We start from the raw sequence: 20,073 nt of genomic DNA on the forward strand, positions 1-20,073 counted from the left end.
TTTTCTTAGTCTGAGTTATTTCAGGGCTTCATGATGTTTCCTGCACCATAAATTCAGTCTTCTACTTAAAATATTCAATGTCCGTTCGCTAGAGTAGAACCTTGTGACTGTGAGTGACTGTGTGTGTGAGCACGGGTGTGGGTTACCTTCAGAGTAATTACATCCTCTTTCTGGATACTTGTGAATACACATGGAGGCTTTTAAAATAATTTACAAACCTAAAGTTGTATGTAATTTTAAAGTGTTACTATAATTTATTAGTAGTATTTTTTAAATAGTAGGGATAGGGTTAGGGTATTTGATACTCTTCAGCATGTGCTAGGCACATTTCACCTGTAACATTCATATCTGGCTGTTTTAATGTCATATGCTGTGAAGTTAATCACGTATCTAAACAAATACATGTGTAACGGCTGTATATCCTAATAGTGAAGCGACCTGGGGATAGCTGAGGAAAAAAACCAAGAAATATGTTAAATGAGTCTTGGACAATTTAGACTGTTGCAGAGTCAAGCCCTTTACTAAAAGGGAGAGAAAGAAAAAATTAATTTTGAAAAGCAGTGATCTAAACTACTTGCTAAGGCTTTCATATTTTTAGATATGTGATGACTTTTGAATCTTAATTGCATCACTGGTGTTGTTTCTGGGTCACGTGTTCCTTACATCTTGGCAGACTTACCACACAATGAAAAACTCATTTCCTTGTGACCTTGGATCAATGAGTGAATGAATGAGAGAAAAGAAACATTTTAAATTTCTCAGAGCAAGCAACACTGGCGCTACAGCCAAGTATAATTTCCACTGTAGGGATAATCGCACCATATATTTAAACCTGAGCGTTTTCTCTATTGACATTGAAATAAAAATGGCTTTTATTTTCTCAGGTTGGCATTCACTGTCATCTTTGTGGAAAAAAGGAATTTAAAACAATTTTAACACCTGTGTATGTGTTTGGCTTCTATGTACAAGTGATGAGAAGTTAGTTTGGGTAAAAAAATGACTTCTACCCAAGTAATTCATGTTAACCTTAAAACAGAGTCCTAAATATAGCTAGAGAGGGAACTGCCTCTGTAAGTCTTTTCAGCACTTCTCATTTGTGTTATTTCTTTGGAGATATTGGTCTGTCTCTCCCATTGTACTAAGGACAGAGGAGAAATGTTCATGTTTCTGTATGTTTGTGTGTATATGTCCATGTGTAAAAGACCGGGAAAAAAAATCAATACTTGGTATAATTGTTTATGATTGATAGTAGAATTCAAGATTAACTTGATGGCAGATTAAATTTTATGAACGTTTCCCTACTAATGTTTTTGAAGTAGAGCACAAACCTTTTACTAAACACTACACCTACCCCTATTTGGGGTCAAGACTGAAGTAGATGCCTTACATATTTTTCCCCTGAAGAGTGCAACATTTCAGTGAGATATAAAGCTTTGAAAGGATAAGGCAGAGAGCTATAAAGAGCAAGATGAGACTTGATTCAGTTTTATATGACACTAAAGCCCTTGTGTCTTTCTCCTAAAAATGTTTCCAAGAGTTGGAACAAAGGGAATAGGTCAAGAGAGAATTCTGGTGTATGTCAGGGTTTGGGAAGTGATTTCTGAAATACTAGATGCTTTGATACAAACTGCTGTCCTCATTAGCTTTTCAGTAGCCTTCACTCAGGCCAGGAGTACGTGGGCCTTCAATCTAGCACTCCCTGCATTGGAGTAACCCAGCAGTCAGCTTCCAACCCAGACCACCCCAAACGCTAAGGAGGAGAGCAATGGGGCAGGGGTATGGAAGTCTAGATTCTAGGCGTGAGGCTGAATTATTCTGTAAAAATCATAAACCTCCAGTTCCTTCATCAGTACAGTGGAGCTCATACTGATGTATCTACTTAGTCTATCTCTCAGGCTTACATTAGCTAGGTTCAATGTAGAAAGCCAATATTTTTAAAAAACATTAATTTATCATTAAGTATTTACCAAGTAGATGTTATGTGATTGGCATTTGTTGGAGACAGAGGATATAATGGCGCATAAAAAGGATCAAGTCTCTATTGTCAGAAAGTTATTGTTTTGTTGCAGAATTCAGCCAGTGGATTAATGATCGCATCATGTTTTAAGGGTTCAAGTAACCAAGAGCAACTCACTAACAGACACTCGGGTCCAATCTCAGAGGGGGTTGAGATGAGAGCAAATGATAGTGAGCGCTTGTAGGGCAAAGGAGGAGAAAAGGACACAGGAAAAGGAAAAACCCTGGGTAGAGATTTTGTGGTAAAATTTAAAAGCATCTTATTGTGGGAGTGAACAGTTTAAAAAAAAAAAAGAGGCGAGATTTTCTTGTGGTTCTCAAGTCAGCCAGCTAATCGGTGGGAATATGAATCAGGAAGCTAAGGAGGGAAAAGAAACACAAAGTCATGTCTGCAGGACCAAACTTTGGAAGACAAAGAGAACGAGGGCTGGGGAGTCCACACCACTTAAAAGATTTGCCTTCCGCTGTGCTGCCAAATGCGGTGTATGACGGAGAACTTGGCATGTACCAGAAGTGCCAGAGAGACGCTATTGTAAACAGGGACTGGGGGTGTGGGGCTCAGGCTCTGTCTGGAGCTGCCCGACAGGCATTCCCAGCCTGGGAAGAAAGGCTCCTTCAGGAATTCCATGCTAAGAGCCCAGCCTGGGAAGACAGGCTACAACTAGACTCACATCAAGAAATCCCAGGAACATGGGGCAAAATGCAGAAGCTTGCAGGGGAGTCTCCACGCTTATTGATCTTGAGATAAAGGTCTTCATGTGCGTAAACGCCAAGGTTCAAGTCTGGTTTGTGGCCTTTCCTCTAAACAGAAATGCAATGGGTGGCTCACCCCAGATGTCATAAAGACCAGCCGAGTCAGGCTGTGACTAAGAACTTACAATTCTTTGATACTTAGTAAAACCCAAAATAATGAAATCTTAAGTTTTTGACTCTGGACCTTAAAATTCTCACTGCAAGGATTATTTCACTTCATTTTTAAATTTTAAGTGAAACTATTATGTTTCAGGGGGACTCAAATAGATTTTTTTTTTTTTTTCGGTCATTGAGGACTTTGGTTGGATTTTAGGAGGCTGTCAAAACTGCTATCTATGTATTTTTTTTCTTTATGCTGTGTATGCCCAGGAACAGTTGAGATAAAGTCAGTCAGATAATGAGATGTTTGGGCTTTAGCTGTGTGCTAAAAAGTGCAGTTGTGTGTGACAATAGCTTGGAAGCTCTGAAGCCCAAATATCTGAAGCAAGTTGCGTCTCTGTGAGCAGGGGAGAAGAATAAAGAGAAACGGAGAAGCTTACATGGGGAACGCTTTCAGGGGAAAATGAATCCAAGAAAATGTCTCTTCCCCTCTCGGGCTCCTCTCTTTCTCTCTCATGTCTCTTCCACAAGGACTGAACTATGAGACCAGATTCTTTTTCATTTATTTTTGAGTATGAAAAGGGATACTGTTAACGATTATGCCAGAGCAAAAGGCATCAATCGGGAAGTGGGGTCATCTCGGTTTAACTTCTTGTGCTCTGTAAAGGACTTTACAGACGCCACCTCACACCTTGTCCCTGTTGGAGGGAGTCATCATCCTCCTCTGCGTTCCCATGACACTCTGTCGCTATCCTTGGCACAGTGCAGACCATGTGGCCCCCTCAGTTATTTGTGCCATGTCTGTCTCTCCCATTGAGCTCTGAGCTCTTTGAGGGTAAGAGCTTAATCATCTTTGCCCAGTATCTCCATTCCGCAGCTCGAGGCCTGGCACAAAGGAAGGGACCAGAGTTTGATGCTGGAGAAAACACTAGTAGGAACATTTGGAAGGAGACAGATGACAGCGTTGGTGAAGGAGACTGGAGAATTTATTCCTTATATAGAGAAAAGAAATAATATGTCTAATAGCATAATGCTGTCACAACAATCACGAGCAGAGAGTTGCAAATAAATCTGCCTTCGTGGGATGGAGTGTTATGTCAAGGAAGCCAAGGAATGATGAGCAGGATGGGGGAAGAGCCAGAGTGGTGGAAACCGTATTGTCCAAGTCTCTGGTTTGGTGGCCGCTGTAAGGAGGGGAATTGCATGTGGAAACATGGCTGCTGTTTGGCCATCCCTCTGATGGAGCAGCTTAGATTCTAAGCTTGAATTTGAGTTTGGAGGAATGTGTTTGGTAAGCATTAAAAACCTGAATGACAAAAAGAGAATAGCTTCTCAAAGACTCTTGATACTTCTGTTTCCAGCTGAAACCAGGAAATTCAGAGGCAGCAAAAATGAAAACAAGGAAAACATTAATGGATATTTTGAACCTAGAAAAGGTTTGGTCTGAGTCTTGAAGGAAAGTCTGAGTTGGTTAATAGCTCTCAAGTACGACTGTTATGATTTGCTGGCTTTTAACTTGTTTATTATATTTCATTTATTTAATACTGTCATGCTGTAATTCTTCAGGGTGGGTCCCCAAATTTGGCAGCTTAACCAAGGCTTTGCATTTACTGCAATGCTGAGGAAGCCAAACTGCCCAGAACAGGCTTGTGTTGTAAGAGTGTGGGCTGCTTTGCCTCAAATCAGCAGTTCTACTTGGGAGGGTCTTGCAAAATATTCTACGATGAGTTTTCTTCATTACTTGCATAGAATGGTAACACTTTATTTAAAGCAACATGTATACATAATTTAATAAGTGATTGCCAGAACTTATTTTCTCTAATAGAAATTATAGTAAAAAAAAAAAAGAAAAAAAGTATTTTAAGGTAAATTATCCCTTATGAAATAGTGAATTGCCTAAGCCTAGATCTCTAAATCTTTTGGTCTATAGGGACCCCAATTTGTAAGAATCTGTGGAAGTTTTGACTTTAGACTATTCAAAGTGGGCAGAGTGAGCTCCAGGCATTGACTGTGAGTGGGAATGAAGGTTTGGGTACTGACGCCCTCTCATGTCTTCTTCCTCAAAAAGCAAAGTTTCAGACCTTTTCTTCCTAAGAAGAGAGCTTTCCCTTGGGGGTCTGAATCAGCATTCCAGGGTCTTAACTGATGTATTTAAAGGACCCTCTTGAATGTCCACTTATTTTATCTATACATGTTCCTTTAAGTTCTTACCTAAAGAGTTTTCTTCCCTGTGACAAAGCTTCTTATTTTAAATGTTCATTGCTACTCACTTTTTATGCTAAGATAATGCATATTTGAGTCGCAGTTTGCAAATAATGATCAAAGACAGCCTTCCTCTTAATTAAATCATTGGTTAACCTGATAAGCCTCTTCAGGGGTCAAATTAATTAATTCTACAACATTCCAATCCTATTGGCTTTCCATTTGGCTGAGTCATTCCAAAATATTCCACTATATTGCTGTTTTCCTTTTATTCAGATTGTAAATTCTTCACTGCTGAAGGCAGCGTTAAGATAACTACAACATTGGCCTTGTAGCTTTGACAATCGCAAACCTTGACCTATGCCTAGGTGATCAGATAAACCACAAAAGGGTTAAGATCATTAACTTGATTAAATTAAGGAGAAGGTGCTATGTGATTAATAAGCAATTTCTAGACAACCCCACTCTTCCAATATTTCTTTACCATTTGATGTAAAGTTTAATATATATTTAACACAATTTATTTTTTTCTTTCCTAGAGAGACACCTCCTGTATGGCCGACCGGCAGTGCTTTATCGGACCAGATATGATATCTTATATCATACCGACTTCGAAAGTGGTTATAGTGAAATATTCCTCATGCCACTCTGGACTTCATATACTGTTTCCAAACAGGTCATTGACAAACTTGGATTCTTTGCTTTTTCATTTTCTGACCTTAACGCAATGATATCTTGCTTAATAGAATCTTGTCTTGGAAAATATTTTAATTTTTCTGGATGAAAAAAAAAATCCCATGTTGGATCTACGGCAAGATATTTTGGAGTAGTCTTTACTCAGTATTCTAATAATTCCGTGGGGCCATGGGAAGCATGGAGGGGAACATGCTCTTTCTTTTAGTCTGTCTCACTCTGCTGATGTCATTGCCCACTAGTCACAGGAGCCACCAGGGTTGGTTGCTTTGAACGGAGTTTATTTTTCAGAGCGGTTTTTAGTGCCCAGCAAGGCTGTGCGGAAAGTGCAGTGTTCCCATGCATTTTCTGTCCCTACCACCCACAGCCTCCCCTCTGTCACTCTCCGTTTGGATTTTCAATAAAGTTTTATGTTGGAGTTTCAGTTTTGGTGACGGAGTTTCAGTTTTTGGCCTAGGTATATATAGGGATATATATCAGGAATAAGAAAATAGTGTTTGGCGACTGAGTTTTGTTTTAAATTTCTGAATACACAGAAGGAGAACAAATCTGCCCAAAGCGTGTCCCCTTTTTAATTTAGACCATGTGCACATGCGTGTGCTCTTATCCAAAAGGTGTGTGTATGTGTATGTGTATTCATTAAGATATGTTATTTCTTAGATGTTATTTTTTAAGTTATTTTCTGTGGGTCTTATCCATTATTTCGGCAGTGGGATTTCTGCTTTGTATTCTGCTGTATATTGACGTTTCACTTACGCTTTTGGTAAGGGAATTCTGCTGCTAGAAAAAAAGAGTTTGAAAATCGTTGGCTTTTACAGTATTTAATTCTAGGGACTGTTTAAAAATTAAAAATAAAGTGACAGGATATCAGCAGAGGAGCTGTAGTGAAAGCTAGGGGGGTTTTGATTTTGTGTGTCCCTAGCAGAGTGAGCCAGCGTCAGTATGTCCCTGTCGCGATGAGGGCCTTACTGAGTGCCTCTGATCCCCTGTGCAGGCCGAGGTCTCTGGCATCCCTGAGCAGCTCGCCAGTTGCGTCCGGCCTGATGTCCGGGTCTCTCCGAGTTTCAGTCAGAACTGTCTGGCCTACAAAAACGATAAGCAGATGTCCTACGGATTCCTCTTTCCTCCGCGTAAGTTACAGAGTAGCAGAACCTGGTGCCTTAGTCCAGACGGATGTTATGCTGTGCTTTCTGGAGTGTGGAACTTCATACTTAGGATTGCCGGAGCTCAGGTTTTCTTCAGGAGGGGCACTCTAGAGATTGTAGAGATAGCCTTCTAAAGGATCCTTCCAAAACTGGCCAAAACAACGACCGGCTTTCAGAAATCCTATGCTCCATAGGGAATTCTAAAGTGCAAGGGGCTCTTCTGTGCCCCCTCACATCACTAAATGAGGATCTGAAAAAGACAGAATAAGTCCTTAAGACAATGGTACTTCAAATCATCCTATAGGGGGTTCTCATAAAAATATATGAAGCCTCAGGGCAGCAGCTGCCCTGAGGTTAAAAGTGAACTTGACTTGGCTGCATATCTGAGAAAGCTTGTGGACGTTTTTCAACAACAACAATAACCAAAAACCCACAAAAGATGGATCCACGGATGGTAATGTTTGTAGGCTTGAAGTGAAGCCACGAGATGATGAAACAGGTATTTACTCTGCTCAGCTGTTTTCTCTGTGGCCATTCTGGATGTCACATTACACAGGAGAAAAATGGTAGGCAGTGTCTTGCAGGGATGAGAAAGTGGTCATGGCCAAGAATCTAAATGTAGGAAGGCAGGATGAGTTTAACTTCACCACACCTGAGGAACATCTTGCTATGTTGTGGGAAGAGAACCATTAATATTGAAAGGACTGGGTGCTATTATCTTGGCAATTGGGACCTGAGAAAACTAAATGAAATTGAGGCTACATCACAACAAAATCACCCACATTCAAGACACAGTTGGAAAAGTTAAATTCCCTGGAAATTACATTTCCCTGGAGTTTCTCAACACAAGAGATTAATGGTTACTCAAAGTAATGGATAAATATTAGCTGAAGACCATTAGCAGCAGTACATCACTATTTTCGGGCATTTCAGATCAATTTTAAACAGGTTTATCTTGGACTTGTCTAACATTCAATACGGAAAAACCCCACCATTTTTTGTTTCCTCTATCCATGTTGACTTTTAGATGTTACCTAAGAGTGAACAATTAAAATAAATGGGTCTGTGAAAAAAAAAAAAAGAATACGTGAAGCCCTTTAATTAATTCTCAGTATCTTAGTGACAATTTTTTAAAGTCCAAATTGTACTAATGAAATTAAAGACTTCTTTGACATAATGATTGGGAGACTCAAGAGCTAGGTAGGAAGGAAAAGCACTGTAAGCAATTTTTGAGAGAGAACTATTGAGAGGAGAAGAGAGGTGGGTGGGGAGTGGGAAAAGTGTAAAGGAGTTATGAGTAGGAAGAAGAGAGTGGAGCTGGGCAGTGCCTGTGGCTCAGTGAGCAGGGCACTGGCCCCATATATGAAGGGTGGTGGGTTCAAACCTGGCCCTGGTCAAACTGCAACAACCAAAAAAAGAGAGTAGATCCATTTGCTTTGTGCTATTTGGGCCTTTTTAGAAAATTGCTTTTTTTTTTTTTTTTATTGGTATAGACTTTGATAAGCAATGTACACTATTTGTTTCTCCAATGCTTAGATCTGAGCTCTTCACCAGAGGCTAAATATGATGCATTCCTTGTAACCAATATGGTTCCAATGTATCCTGCTTTCAAACGTGAGTCCGACATTTACCTAGTACACTGTTATTTATGAAAATAGGTATCTCTAGATTTACCACTTACCTTTTCCACCTCTATGTTAATCTTAATAATAATACCTTTCATGTAATATAGCCTTTATAATTTTTAAGGACTCTTCATGTAAATTCTCTACTGTTGATCCAAACTTTGAATCTGTGAGGGAGCTTCTCAGTTTATCCCTTGTTTCTAATGAAGGCATGGTCAACACAAAAAGTGCCCCAGGTTACAAATGGGAGAAGATAAACCAAGTTTCTGTTTTTCTTTTCGTCTGATGTTATTTTTATTTCAACGCTTATTAGTTTGTGGTTAAAAAGGATCTTTGTTGTGTTTTTGAGGCTACTTGACATTTAATAGCATCTGTATTTATTTACTGAACATTACAATAAAAGCCACTCATCTTTTTTCTCCTTGGGGGTGATGATATATTCTGAATGTTGACCCTGAAACCCACCAAGAGCCTGAGGTGCCTTCTGAATCATTCAGAACATTAACATTGGCTGATTTTAGGGCTGAGCAAATTCCTAAATTAGTTTCTTTGAACTTGTCATTTCTTTACATATGACATAAATATTTGTAGGTGATAGTGATATTATGAGTTGCATAGACACCATAATAAGCCTTGGCCCCCAAACCCAACTTCTTTTTCCCAGAGTGATACCACTGGCTCATAGAAATGCCATTTAACTTCTTATTTGTAAAGTTAATACATTTAATAGCATGATCTCTAAAGCTTGTTTGGATTAATGACTTAATTGTCCAATGGGCAAAACAATCCATCTTTATCTCTGCTAATGAAGAATTCCTTCTTCCATCTCTCCATCCATCCATCCATCCATCCATCCTTCCATGTTTCCCTCCATCCTTTCTTCCATCCATGTACTCAAAGGTGGAGAACACCTTTACTTCCTTTTAGTTCATTTTACAGGGAGCAGACCTATGTGCTTACGGGGAAGCAGGAACAGGAAGGATCTGATTCAATGTGGCAGAGGAGAAATGGGCTGCGTCATAGTCCTCTAGGGCCAAAATGGAATCTCAAGATAGGAAGGAGTGGCAGTGGGGCGTCATCTGCAGCGGCAGGCCTCCCTGGCTTAACGTGGGTGAAATGACCCACAGTTTGGGGAAAAAAATGTTTATTTGATGTCCTAGTCACTAAATGAAGGTTTAGTCAAAGGTGGAATCCAGTGCTTATGAATGAAAAATTAAAGACTGCCTTTAAAAGAAACTTTCCTGATTTATTCTCAGACCCATTGGAGAAACATTTCGGAAACTCACATAGATACATACATTTGTCACACTGTTACGCTGACTGCAGCTTCACTCTCTTTCCACAAATCAGGCTTTCCTGGGTTTCTTTATTCCTTATTGATGTGTTTTTTGCCCAGATGGTAATAAAGGAAACACACGGTACCACCCTGAGGCTGGTGTGGAAAGGGCTTTTCACAGAGAGCTGGCTGTTCTTCTTCACTAGGGGAAGGGTTTGTTCACACGCCACATTTCTGCGGGTTTGGCCTTTTGACTGTTCCCATTGTTGTTTCTTCCCCTCTCTCCCTTTCCGTTTCTTCTAATTGCTCAAGTTAACATTTGAGCTTCTCTCTCACTGTCCAGCTGCTTTCTTTACTGCAAATAATGATTAGAGTTATTTTGGCTCTGGTGGGCTGCTTTGCTATTCTCACTCAGAGTCGAGTTATCGGAAGACACAGGGAACCATTGACCCACTGGGAAAAGACGGCCAGGTACTTGCTTTGTAGTAAAGGGAGGGAAGACCCCACAACAGGTAGAACCTCACAGTCCTCACACAGTGGAGAGGAAGCCTGGTGGGCTGAGTGTTTCAGAGCCCACTCACTGTCTGCCTTCGTGTCTTCTGTGACCCTTTTCTTTTGCCTGTCTTCTTTTCTGTTCTGTTCCTTTCATGCCTCTTTGATTGGTCATCACGTACATCAGAGCCAGAATGGACAAGGAAACCCTCTGCAAGGGGTGACATGGAAAGTGAGAAATGAGTAGAGAGGAGAAACAGACACGCCCAGATCAGGGGTGAGCAAACGTGACCACTTAGCCTGGAGCAGGTCTGGTGTGAGGTTGGGACAGAAAGAAAGCCTTGTGCCTGAGAGAAAAGGGGTCGTAAGTAAAGTAAGTCATGGGGGTGGGGGGTGCCGAGGCCATGGTGGGAAACTGGAAACCATCTGGAGTGTTAGAAACGGGTGGGGGTCTCATTCATGCTGTACACAGAAAAGGATCCATCGGGCTCCTATATGGAGAATGCACTACCAGGGAAGGATGTTTCTTGCAGGGAGCTCAGGAAGTCATTTCTTGTGGTGGTTCATTTCAGAGAGGATGCTAACTTAGATCAGCATAAAAGCAGTGACAAAAGTGAGAGGTAGTTAGATTTGGGGTGACTGGGATGTATTTTGGTGACAGCTCTGACAGGACTTGTTCACATGCGGATGAAGTAAAGCTAAAAGGCCAGGATGTCTCCTGGGAGTTTGGCCTGAAGGTCTGCGTGGTGCCAGGGCATTGATTGACATGATCGAATAGGTGAAGGTCGGGGAGGAGTAGTAATGAATGTTAAGACTCTGTTTGGATAATGTTTCACTGGCCATGACTATGTGGCACCCCAGTGGAGTATGCCATGGATGGCTGGATAAGAGGTCTCGAGCTGTATGGAAAGGCTGAGGCTAAGGACATAAACTTGGGAACTAGCACATTGATGAGATCATGAAAGCAGAGAAGGTACAGTATTTTCAATGAGAAGGTACTCATTTTCAATGACTCAGAAATGCTGTGTCTCCTCTTTTACACTGACTGTTCCATTGCCTGGCCTCTGCCTCTTTGTCTAGGAAATGCCCCCTCTTTATCCATCCTTCAGATCTCAGCTCAGTAGCCAGTTTGTCTGGGGATTCTTCCCACACTTCCTGGCCTAGGTTAAACTCCCCTACCATTATTTCATAGCTCTGTGTATTTCCCTTTGCTGGTTTTATAAATGATGCACACACTGGTAATGCTGTAGGATGGATTTTTTTTTTTTTGTCAACCACAATAGCTCTATTGTCTCATGGGTTGTAACATTTGGCTTGTAGAATGCATCCAAGGAGTTTTGTTCATGAAGAATTGATTTTTGTCTTTGCACAGGGGTCTGGAATTATTTCCAAAGGGTACTGGTGAAGAAATATGCTTCGGAAAGAAATGGAGTTAACGTGATAAGCGGACCAATTTTTGACTATGACTATGATGGCTTACATGACACAGAAGAAAAAATAAAGCAGTAAGCATTTCACTCCTACTCAGAGTGTGATTCTTAAATTCCCAGATCACTCTCAAGGCTATTTTTTAAATATTCATGTCCTAGAAAAAAGCCGATACCCCTTAAATCTTGCTCTTTTTAAATTTCCTTTTGAATTCTTCAGTTCTTTTGATTGAATATGGCATTGGTGGTTGGAATGGAATCTTGGAGTTTGTGTTAAATAAATGCACTTTCCATTCCATGAATGACTACCTGTTGAAGATTTAAAATTTATTCTTCAATAGCTCCTCAATGGAAAGATAATCATTTCTACATAGCTCCATTTAAAAAAAATTAACCAGGAAATAACTCACTTTAGAAGCTTTATTTTGGGGGGGGGTACGTAAAACTTTTGGAATCCCTTAGATTTTCTAAGTTAGTGCATCTTACTAAGAAATTGCATATAGATTTTGCTTGAATCTGGTTGCCTCTGTCTCTCTTCTTGCTGCTACTGGGCATGTGAGAAGGGATAAGGGATACTCTGGGCTCATCAGGAACTCACAGTCTAGTGGGGAAGACAAGAAGATGACAATACCAGCAAATTCAGTATTGGTGGTTATTTAATTTTATACATACATGAAATAATAAGAGAGGAATACAGAATACCAGAGAGGGTTTGTGATTTGCAAATAAGTAGAGAATAAAGTGCTATTTTAAAAATACAGCTGTATAAAATAGAAGGTATGTAAGTCCCCTTCTAGTCATTCTTCAGAGAAATTTCATCTTAATTGTACATTTATTGTATTGCTGATTATTGTTATAGTCTTTAGCCAACATTATTAGCTTAATCATAATTTTAATATTTGGAACATGATTAAAATTAAGATACTAGAAAACCAGGTAAGGGATTGTGAATTTCTGTGCTTCTCTGTACTGGGAAAGATTTTGTTATACCTCTAGCTCATCATCAGCCCTCAGTCCTCAGCACTTCTTCTGGTAAATGAGTTCTTTGTCCCAAGTTTGGCATCTCATTTCAGCTTGAAAAGGCTCTTATTCTCCTAGCTCCAGTGTCTTCTGCCTCTGATCCATTTTATACAACTCTTATGAAAATTATCTCCTGAAACACAGAGACAACAATGAATGACACTCCCTAACCCCCAAATCTTCAATATGGAGCATTACTGCCCAAACAATACTGCCCAGACCCCATGCCCTGCCACTCAAACCCCACCATAATTTGGCTTTCATTGACTCTTCCAGCCTTTCATTTCTACTACATTGATCTAGTCACCATTACCTGCCTCCAAGCCTTGGATCAAGCCATTTTATTTGCCTGGAATATCTTTCTTACTCTGCTGGGAGCGAGGGGATTCCAGGTGCAGAAAACATGTTTAAAGATATAGTAGGACAGTGCTTGGAAGGGCAAAATGACTCCACTGAGTGGGTCTCTGAATATTGATGGGTCACCATGTAAAAGGCAGAGAGCTCCGATATCGATCGTGACTTTATTTTCCCCTCCTGTTTCAGGTATGTGGAAGGCAGTTCCATCCCTGTTCCAACCCACTACTACAGCATCATCACCAGCTGCCTGGATTTCACTCAGCCTGCTGACAAGTGTGACGGGCCCCTCTCCGTGTCCTCCTTCATCCTTCCTCACCGGCCTGACAATGACGAGAGCTGCAATGTGAGTTCACAGAGAGGCTTTTAGGATTCGCTTTCATGGTTGATCTCTGTTTCTTCAGTTGCATTTCCATTGTCAAGGTGGAATACGCCTCGGTGTACTCTACAGGCAGAACGGTGCCCGACATGTAGGAACTTCGTGTTCTAATAGCTTTCCATTTTTCAGTGTGTGTGCATTCGACACAATTCTATTTACATGTTCAGGTTTGAGAAATGATGAAAGCAGATGAATGTTTTTAGTTTCACAAAAGGCATACATACATATTTTGTAAAGAGAAAGTGTAAAATAGCAAAATTTAATAACTGTTGTAAGGGATCATCAGAGTTTCTTCACTTATGTGGATGTTTGAAAATGTCCATAATAAAAGCTTTTAAAATACACGCACAGAGAGTGAGAATGAGCAGGAGCAGAAGATATACCTTACTAATTAAGTTTCCTTTTCTGCTAGGTATGAGGGAGGTGTAATGGTCACTCTTTCCTCCAATGGCACAGATGGCTCCTGATACACTATTTCTATGTACAGACAGCTGGAGCCCTGGATGGGGTGATAGAAAAGCCCCTAGGTAGGAAGACAGGGGCCCTAATGTCTGCTCCTGGCACTGTTCTAATTGGGTACTCAGAGACAAATCACATAAAATATTTAAGTCTTTCGTAGTGTGATGGATTTGTCTGTGCTCCAACTTGAGTTTAGAAGTAATGGTCTCTGTGCTTTTGTTTCATGCAGGGATATAATCTACAAGACAGGATTTTTAGTCAACAAGCATCAAGTATTACTCAAGTCCCTAAATTATATAAAGTAGCCTAACAGAAACAGTCGTGTTTTAGATGTAGTCATTGCTTCCAAGCAGTGGGGTTGCAAATAAAATGGGTATCAAAATTGCTACACTGGAGGCAAAGAGCTTCAATGGAGAGTCTCAGCTTCACAGGCAAGGGAGCTTTTAGCTTATGGCTTCAATGAAGGGTGAAGATCATGCCTATGAATATTCAAAGCAAAATTAAGGATGCAGAAAAAAAATTGAAATCTTAAATATGGCCTATAAAGCTTATTAAATTTGGCCAGACTATTGAAATGAGGGCAATAGTGGGAGATGAGGTTTTAAAAGTTGCTTGGAATCAAATTTTAAAAAAGGTGGTAGTAGTAATGGTAATGAAAGCAGCGATGACAGTTAGTCAAATGAGCGACAAGCTTGGTTAGTAGCTGTTACCATTTGTCGGGTGCAATTATTATCCAAGCACTGTGCAGGTCTTCTGCTTATATGATGATTGCTACTAGTTTATAACCCTCTGAGGCAGGTGTGTATATAAATGATCTCTCCCTGGTCCTTTTATTAACTGTTGAAAAGCCTATAGTGAATAAGGGGAAAGAATGTTGCATGGTTCCTTGGTTACTCAGTAGGAGAGCAGAGCTCTAGGTTTAAGCCTCTGACTCCAAAAGCCTGTCATCTTTATAATCTTTACAGATTCCCATAAGAGAACCTTGAGACTTTAGGAACTTCCCTTATTGTTCAGACGTTCGATAGCCAAGGAAAATATTCAGTAAGAAGAGCAACAATTCAGGCTGGATGTGCTGGCTCATGCCTGTAATCCTAGCACTTTGGGAGACTGAGGCAGGATGATCTCTTGAGGCCAGGAATTCAGGACAAGCCTCCTGAGCAATAGAGACCTCATCTCTTCTAAACAAACAATCCAACAAACAATCCTCCTAGTGACTCATGAGGCTGATCCAGGAGGAACCCTGGAGCCTATGAGTTTGAGGTTGCAATCATGTCCCTGCATACTCTATCCCAAGAAGAATAAGAGCGATATTCTAGGCTCTGCTTTCAGGAGATAAATTTGAATCTGAGGAGGCTGAGTGTGGTGCTCAGAGGGCTTTGGGAAGATTCATAGGAGTGAAGTAAAAGAACTTGAACTAACGTTGTGGTCCTGGAAATTTAAAAAGAAGGACAGAAGACCCAATATTGTACCCAAAGGATCAATAGCTTTTGTGAACGATTGAATTCAAGGTGTAGAAGTGAGGAAACTGCAAGTGAGTGACAAGCTGTCGTCAACTTCTTGGTGTGGCCTTCTCGATTTTGGTTGAGAAAATACCTGGGATATTTTTTAGGTACTTCATTATATTTTTAAGTAATGTGAAATACTTTCTTTGAGTTTCAGTTTTACTAAAAACTGGTGGGGAGGTAAAATTTCTGCCAAAAATCAAGCACGTATCTTATGGAGTAAAATTAAATTGCTGTGCACTTTTTAGATAAAACAAAGACATTTTGTACACATTGTAGGCCATTTGAAGTACACCTAGCTTCTTGGGGAGTATATGCTCAAGCTCTGTAGTTAGCAGAATTTGGTGATGGGAGAGTTTAAAAAACACCCTCCCAAACTCAGTGCAAAAGAGGGTCTCCAGCCAACCAAAATTTTACATGTGGAAAATGAAATCTACCAAAGTCTTCACAGGCTCCCCTCTCCCTCTCCCTCCTTAATCCCGACTGTGCACAGAATTCGGAGGTATTTCTTTCAGACTTCATGGCCAGCATTCTTCTTAACGAAGAACTCCCATTCACATAGTTACCTGTCTTGGCTTGAAAGTTTACCTTAAAACTATTGGGGTTTGAATTCACGACCCTGCTTAGGAGAAAGGTGAAAAAGAAATGTCCCTAGCAAAAATGACAGTAAATTCCTGGATTATGCTTTCGTTTGCATGAATAAGTATTCTAAGTTACTTACGTTTAAACTTTTTCCTTTTTCTCCTACCTTGGTGCACATAAATTAAAAAAAATTGTTTATTAGTTTTGCAACTTGCATGACAGTCTTCATTAGCAAATGTTTGTATGGATTTGCAGGTAACTTCAAGGTAGAACCTATTTTCTTCCCATGCAGCAGAGCCAGCATTTCCTAATGATGAACTAGAGACCAGATTTTCGTGTGTGAGAACCAGAAAAGAATGCCCTTCCAAGGAAACTGGCAAATCACTTCCCAAGGGAAGAAATAGCAAAAGACAGATTTTTTTTTTTTTTTTTTTTTTTTTTAGAATTCTTCTAATCCCAGCTGACCATTATTTAAATTAGGAAAAACCTTTTTACCCCTGTCCACACATTCAAATGACTGCATTTGCAAAGGAAACATTGGACTGACTGACCAGTGAAAAAATCAAACAAATGAGCTGAATATAAAAATTCTCCCAAAATACAGCCTCATGCTCACCCGGCTTACTCTGAGGGGGTCCTGACCCATCTGGAGACCTCCTACTTCGTTAATTATATGGTCACACTGGGGATTGGTCAATACCGTTGTGGGTAGAGTTATATTTAGGTTTTTCCTGTGAATCGCAGAGATCTTGGTTAGGTTGGGTTAGGAGGGTGGGGCACGGAAGATTAAAATCCTTACTTCCCAGCCTGAAAAGCAATTTCTTCCCATCTCTTCATTTTGCCTTGGAAGGCCAGGAATCGGTTTCCTGAACCAACACCCTCATGGGACATATTTAGCCCTGGCACAAGCTGCTGTATCCCCCTGTCCAGGTCTGTGTGGGCTGGAGCTTTCCGAGAAAACCTATTGCAGGTTCCTGGGCTTTGGCGGCTGTTTCACTGAGACCACTAGCGGTAAAGAATTGAATGAGGGCATGTCTGAATACTCTCAGCCCTGGGACAAGCAGCCACCCTTCAACTTGTGGAAAGGCTCTTGGAAGCCATTGCAAATCCAGGGGCATTTGTGAATGAAATTATTTTCAAAGGTCTTACTGCTCCTTGTCTGCTAATGAAGGTTGGCACTCATAATTCACAGGGCTCTCAGACTCTTCCCCTCAACTTCCCTCAAAAATGAAAGAAGATATTTTTGAGATGCAAAGAACTGCTTCCTGTGAGTTTTAGTTTTAAGTTAGACTTGCAGTAACTTGTTCGATGTAGGACCTTTGAGGTCTTTCATCCGGACCTTGTGTCAATGAGGCAGTTTTTGGCATGCAGCTAAGACAGAAGATATTGCCTTCCTTTCTTCCATGAGGTTTCCTTATTTTTCCTTTTATCCCTTTTCTTCCTTCTCCTTCTTTCTACCTTCCAAGGTGTGGCAGAAATTGGCATTGTTACCCGTGTGTACCAATGAAGAGACTGAGACCTCAGCTGAGCACCATGGCTCATGCCTATAACCCTAGCACTTGGTGGGCCGAGGCAGGAGGATTGCTTGAGCTTAGGAGTTTGAGAGCAGTCTGAGCAAGAGCAAGACCCAATCTTTACTAAAAATAGAAAAAAATTAGCTAGGCACTGTGGCAGGGTCTGTAGTCCCAGATACTCAGGAGCCTGAGTGAGGCCAGAGGATCACTTGAACCCAAGTATTTGAGGCTGCTGTGAGCTAGACTGATGCCAGGGCACTCTAGCATGGGCAACAGAGTGAGACTTTGTCTCAAGAAAAAACCCCAAAACAAAAAACTGAGGCCTCAAGAAGTCAAGTAGCTTGCCTAAAATATTAGCCAAGAAATGCTAGACTCACATTTCCAGCTACTCTGGCTTCTGGGGCCCCAAAGTGCCAGGTGTACCAATTCAGCTGCCTCAAGTCAAACTCATTCAAATATCAATTCGTTGCATTCTAAGAGTCAATGTGGTTGATGTAGTGGGTTCTTCTTAAAAAAAAACAAAAACAAAAACAAAAAACACTAGGCATACATACACCTAATTTTGCACATCAGGCATAAGCTTTTCCCTTTCCTTGGGAGGCAGAAGAGAATCCCAGATTCCTTGTGCTCTGTGCTCAACATTGCAATTTGACAGCCGGGAAAAGAAACAAATTACTGACTTCTCCAGTGCCTTTGGTTTTCCTAGTTTTGATTTATGTTCTGAGAACCTATTGAGTCCAATTCACTCTCACACCGCATGTCTCATTTATTTGGTACAACTAATTGCTGTTGAAAATGTTTACAGCCAAGGGCAGGTATTTGTGGCGCATTACTGACAGGAATGTGGCAGAGAGGTGGGGAGGGCAGGAGGGGACAACGTGTGTTGGCTCTGTGTGCAGGGGAGCGTAGAAGTCATTTGTGGACTTAAAGCAAACCGACCATTTGGAGAACCTCCTCTGGAAAATTCTGCCTCTGATTATGTTTGATTTCCATTGCAGAGCTCCGAGGATGAGTCGAAGTGGGTAGAAGAACTCATGAAGATGCACACAGCTCGGGTGCGGGACATCGAACATCTCACCAGCCTGGACTTCTTCAGAAAGACCAGCCGCAACTATCCAGAAATTCTGTCACTCAAGACATACCTGCACACATATGAGAGCGAGATTTAACCTTCCGATCATCTGCAGTGCAGTCTTATCAACTGGTGTATATTTTTATATTGTTTTTGTATTTATTAAACCAGGACATTAAAAAATGTTAGTCTTTTAATCCTATACCAAATCTGACATACGTGCTATGCCTGAATGACTCCACTGTTTTTCTCTAATCCTTGATTTAGGTAGCCTTGTGTTCTGAGTAGAGCTTGTAATAAACACTGCAGCTTGAGTTTTTAGTGGAAGCTTCTAAATGGTGCTGCAGATTGATATTTGCATTGAGGAAATATTAATTTTCCAATGCACAGTTGCCACATTTAGTCCTGTACTGTATTGAACACTGATTTTGTAAAGTTGCGTTCATTGGCTGTTAACGATGACAGACGTATTTAAGCTTTATAAACCAATCTTAAAACATAATAAATCACACATTCAGTTTTTTTCTGGTTTTATTTTGCTTTTATTTCATTTATAAGTTAGACAGTTTGCTTCAGGTGTATTTATGCACGTAAGGAACACATTTTTTTTTTGGATCTGAGCTCCCTTCCTTGCTGCTCCCATGATGTTTAGTGGTATCGTGGTATAGATGAGATGGTTTAGGCACATATCTATGGGAAATGAGAAGAGAGGGAGAGGGGAACAAGAACACTCCCCTAACACATCTCTTTTAAATATACAATAGATTCAATTTGATACTGCTATCTCATTACTAGGCATCTACCCCAAGAGAAAAAGTCATTTTACCGTAAGGACATAGGCACTCAAATGTTTATTGCAGCCCAACTTACAATTACAAAGATGTGAAAAGAGCCCAAGTGCCCTTCAACACATGCATGGATTAATAAACTGTGGTATATGTGTACCGTGGAATACTATTCAGCCATAAAAAGATGGAGATTTTGTATCCTTTGTTACAACTTGGATGGATTTGGAGAACACTCTCCTAAGTAAAGAATCATAAGAATTGAAACACAAAGGTCACATGTACTCACCACTAATTTGAAACTTGTGGATTAACTGTAACACGCTCACATGAGAGAAAAACTCAAATTCAAGAAAAGGAAGGGGGAAGGAAAGTAGGCAGGTTCCTACCCAGTGGGAACGATGTGGGTGTGTGGCATGTTTCCTGGGTGAAGAACACCACTGCAACTTGGCCTTTACCTGAGAAATGCAAACAAAGTAACCTAATTGTATGTACTCTCATATTAATTAGAATTTAAAAAAAGGAAATGGAGGTTTTACAGTATTTTGATCAAGTCATTTTAGAACTCAAGTATTAGATTCAACTTTAGCTGCATTAAGCATCTATTCTGTATAAGGTATCAACCTAAGAGCCATAAAGAGAAATAAGATAATAAGGTGAGATAGAGACATAAATATG

The 20,073-nt window shown here is 40.5% G+C and overlaps 1 protein-coding gene across 4 annotated transcripts in view; it reads left to right on the forward strand.

The window, feature by feature from the left end:
- The window catches only part of ENPP2 (ectonucleotide pyrophosphatase/phosphodiesterase 2), a 109,155-nt gene extending 90,022 nt beyond the window's left edge, over positions 1-19,133 (forward strand). For 2 of the 4 annotated variants that reach the window (XM_012810391.2, XM_023517202.1), the window contains exons 20-26: positions 4,230-4,304; positions 5,610-5,746; positions 6,758-6,893; positions 8,445-8,522; positions 11,674-11,806; positions 13,292-13,448; positions 18,537-19,133. In XM_012810391.2, the coding sequence (XP_012665845.2) occupies positions 4,230-4,304; positions 5,610-5,746; positions 6,758-6,893; positions 8,445-8,522; positions 11,674-11,806; positions 13,292-13,448; positions 18,537-18,707 (887 nt within the window). In that variant the 3' untranslated portion in view covers positions 18,708-19,133. The remainder of the gene's footprint in view (positions 1-4,229; positions 4,305-5,609; positions 5,747-6,757; positions 6,894-8,444; positions 8,523-11,673; positions 11,807-13,291; positions 13,449-18,536) is intronic. The other 2 variants (XM_012810396.2, XM_023517204.1) reach the window with 1 other exon arrangement.
- Positions 19,134-20,073: the final 940 nt, after the last annotated feature.

Source organism: Otolemur garnettii, unplaced genomic scaffold (assembly GCF_000181295.1).
Source record: "Otolemur garnettii isolate 467f Iridium unplaced genomic scaffold, OtoGar3 scaffold00004, whole genome shotgun sequence".
Taxonomy (NCBI): Eukaryota; Metazoa; Chordata; class Mammalia; order Primates; family Galagidae; genus Otolemur; species Otolemur garnettii.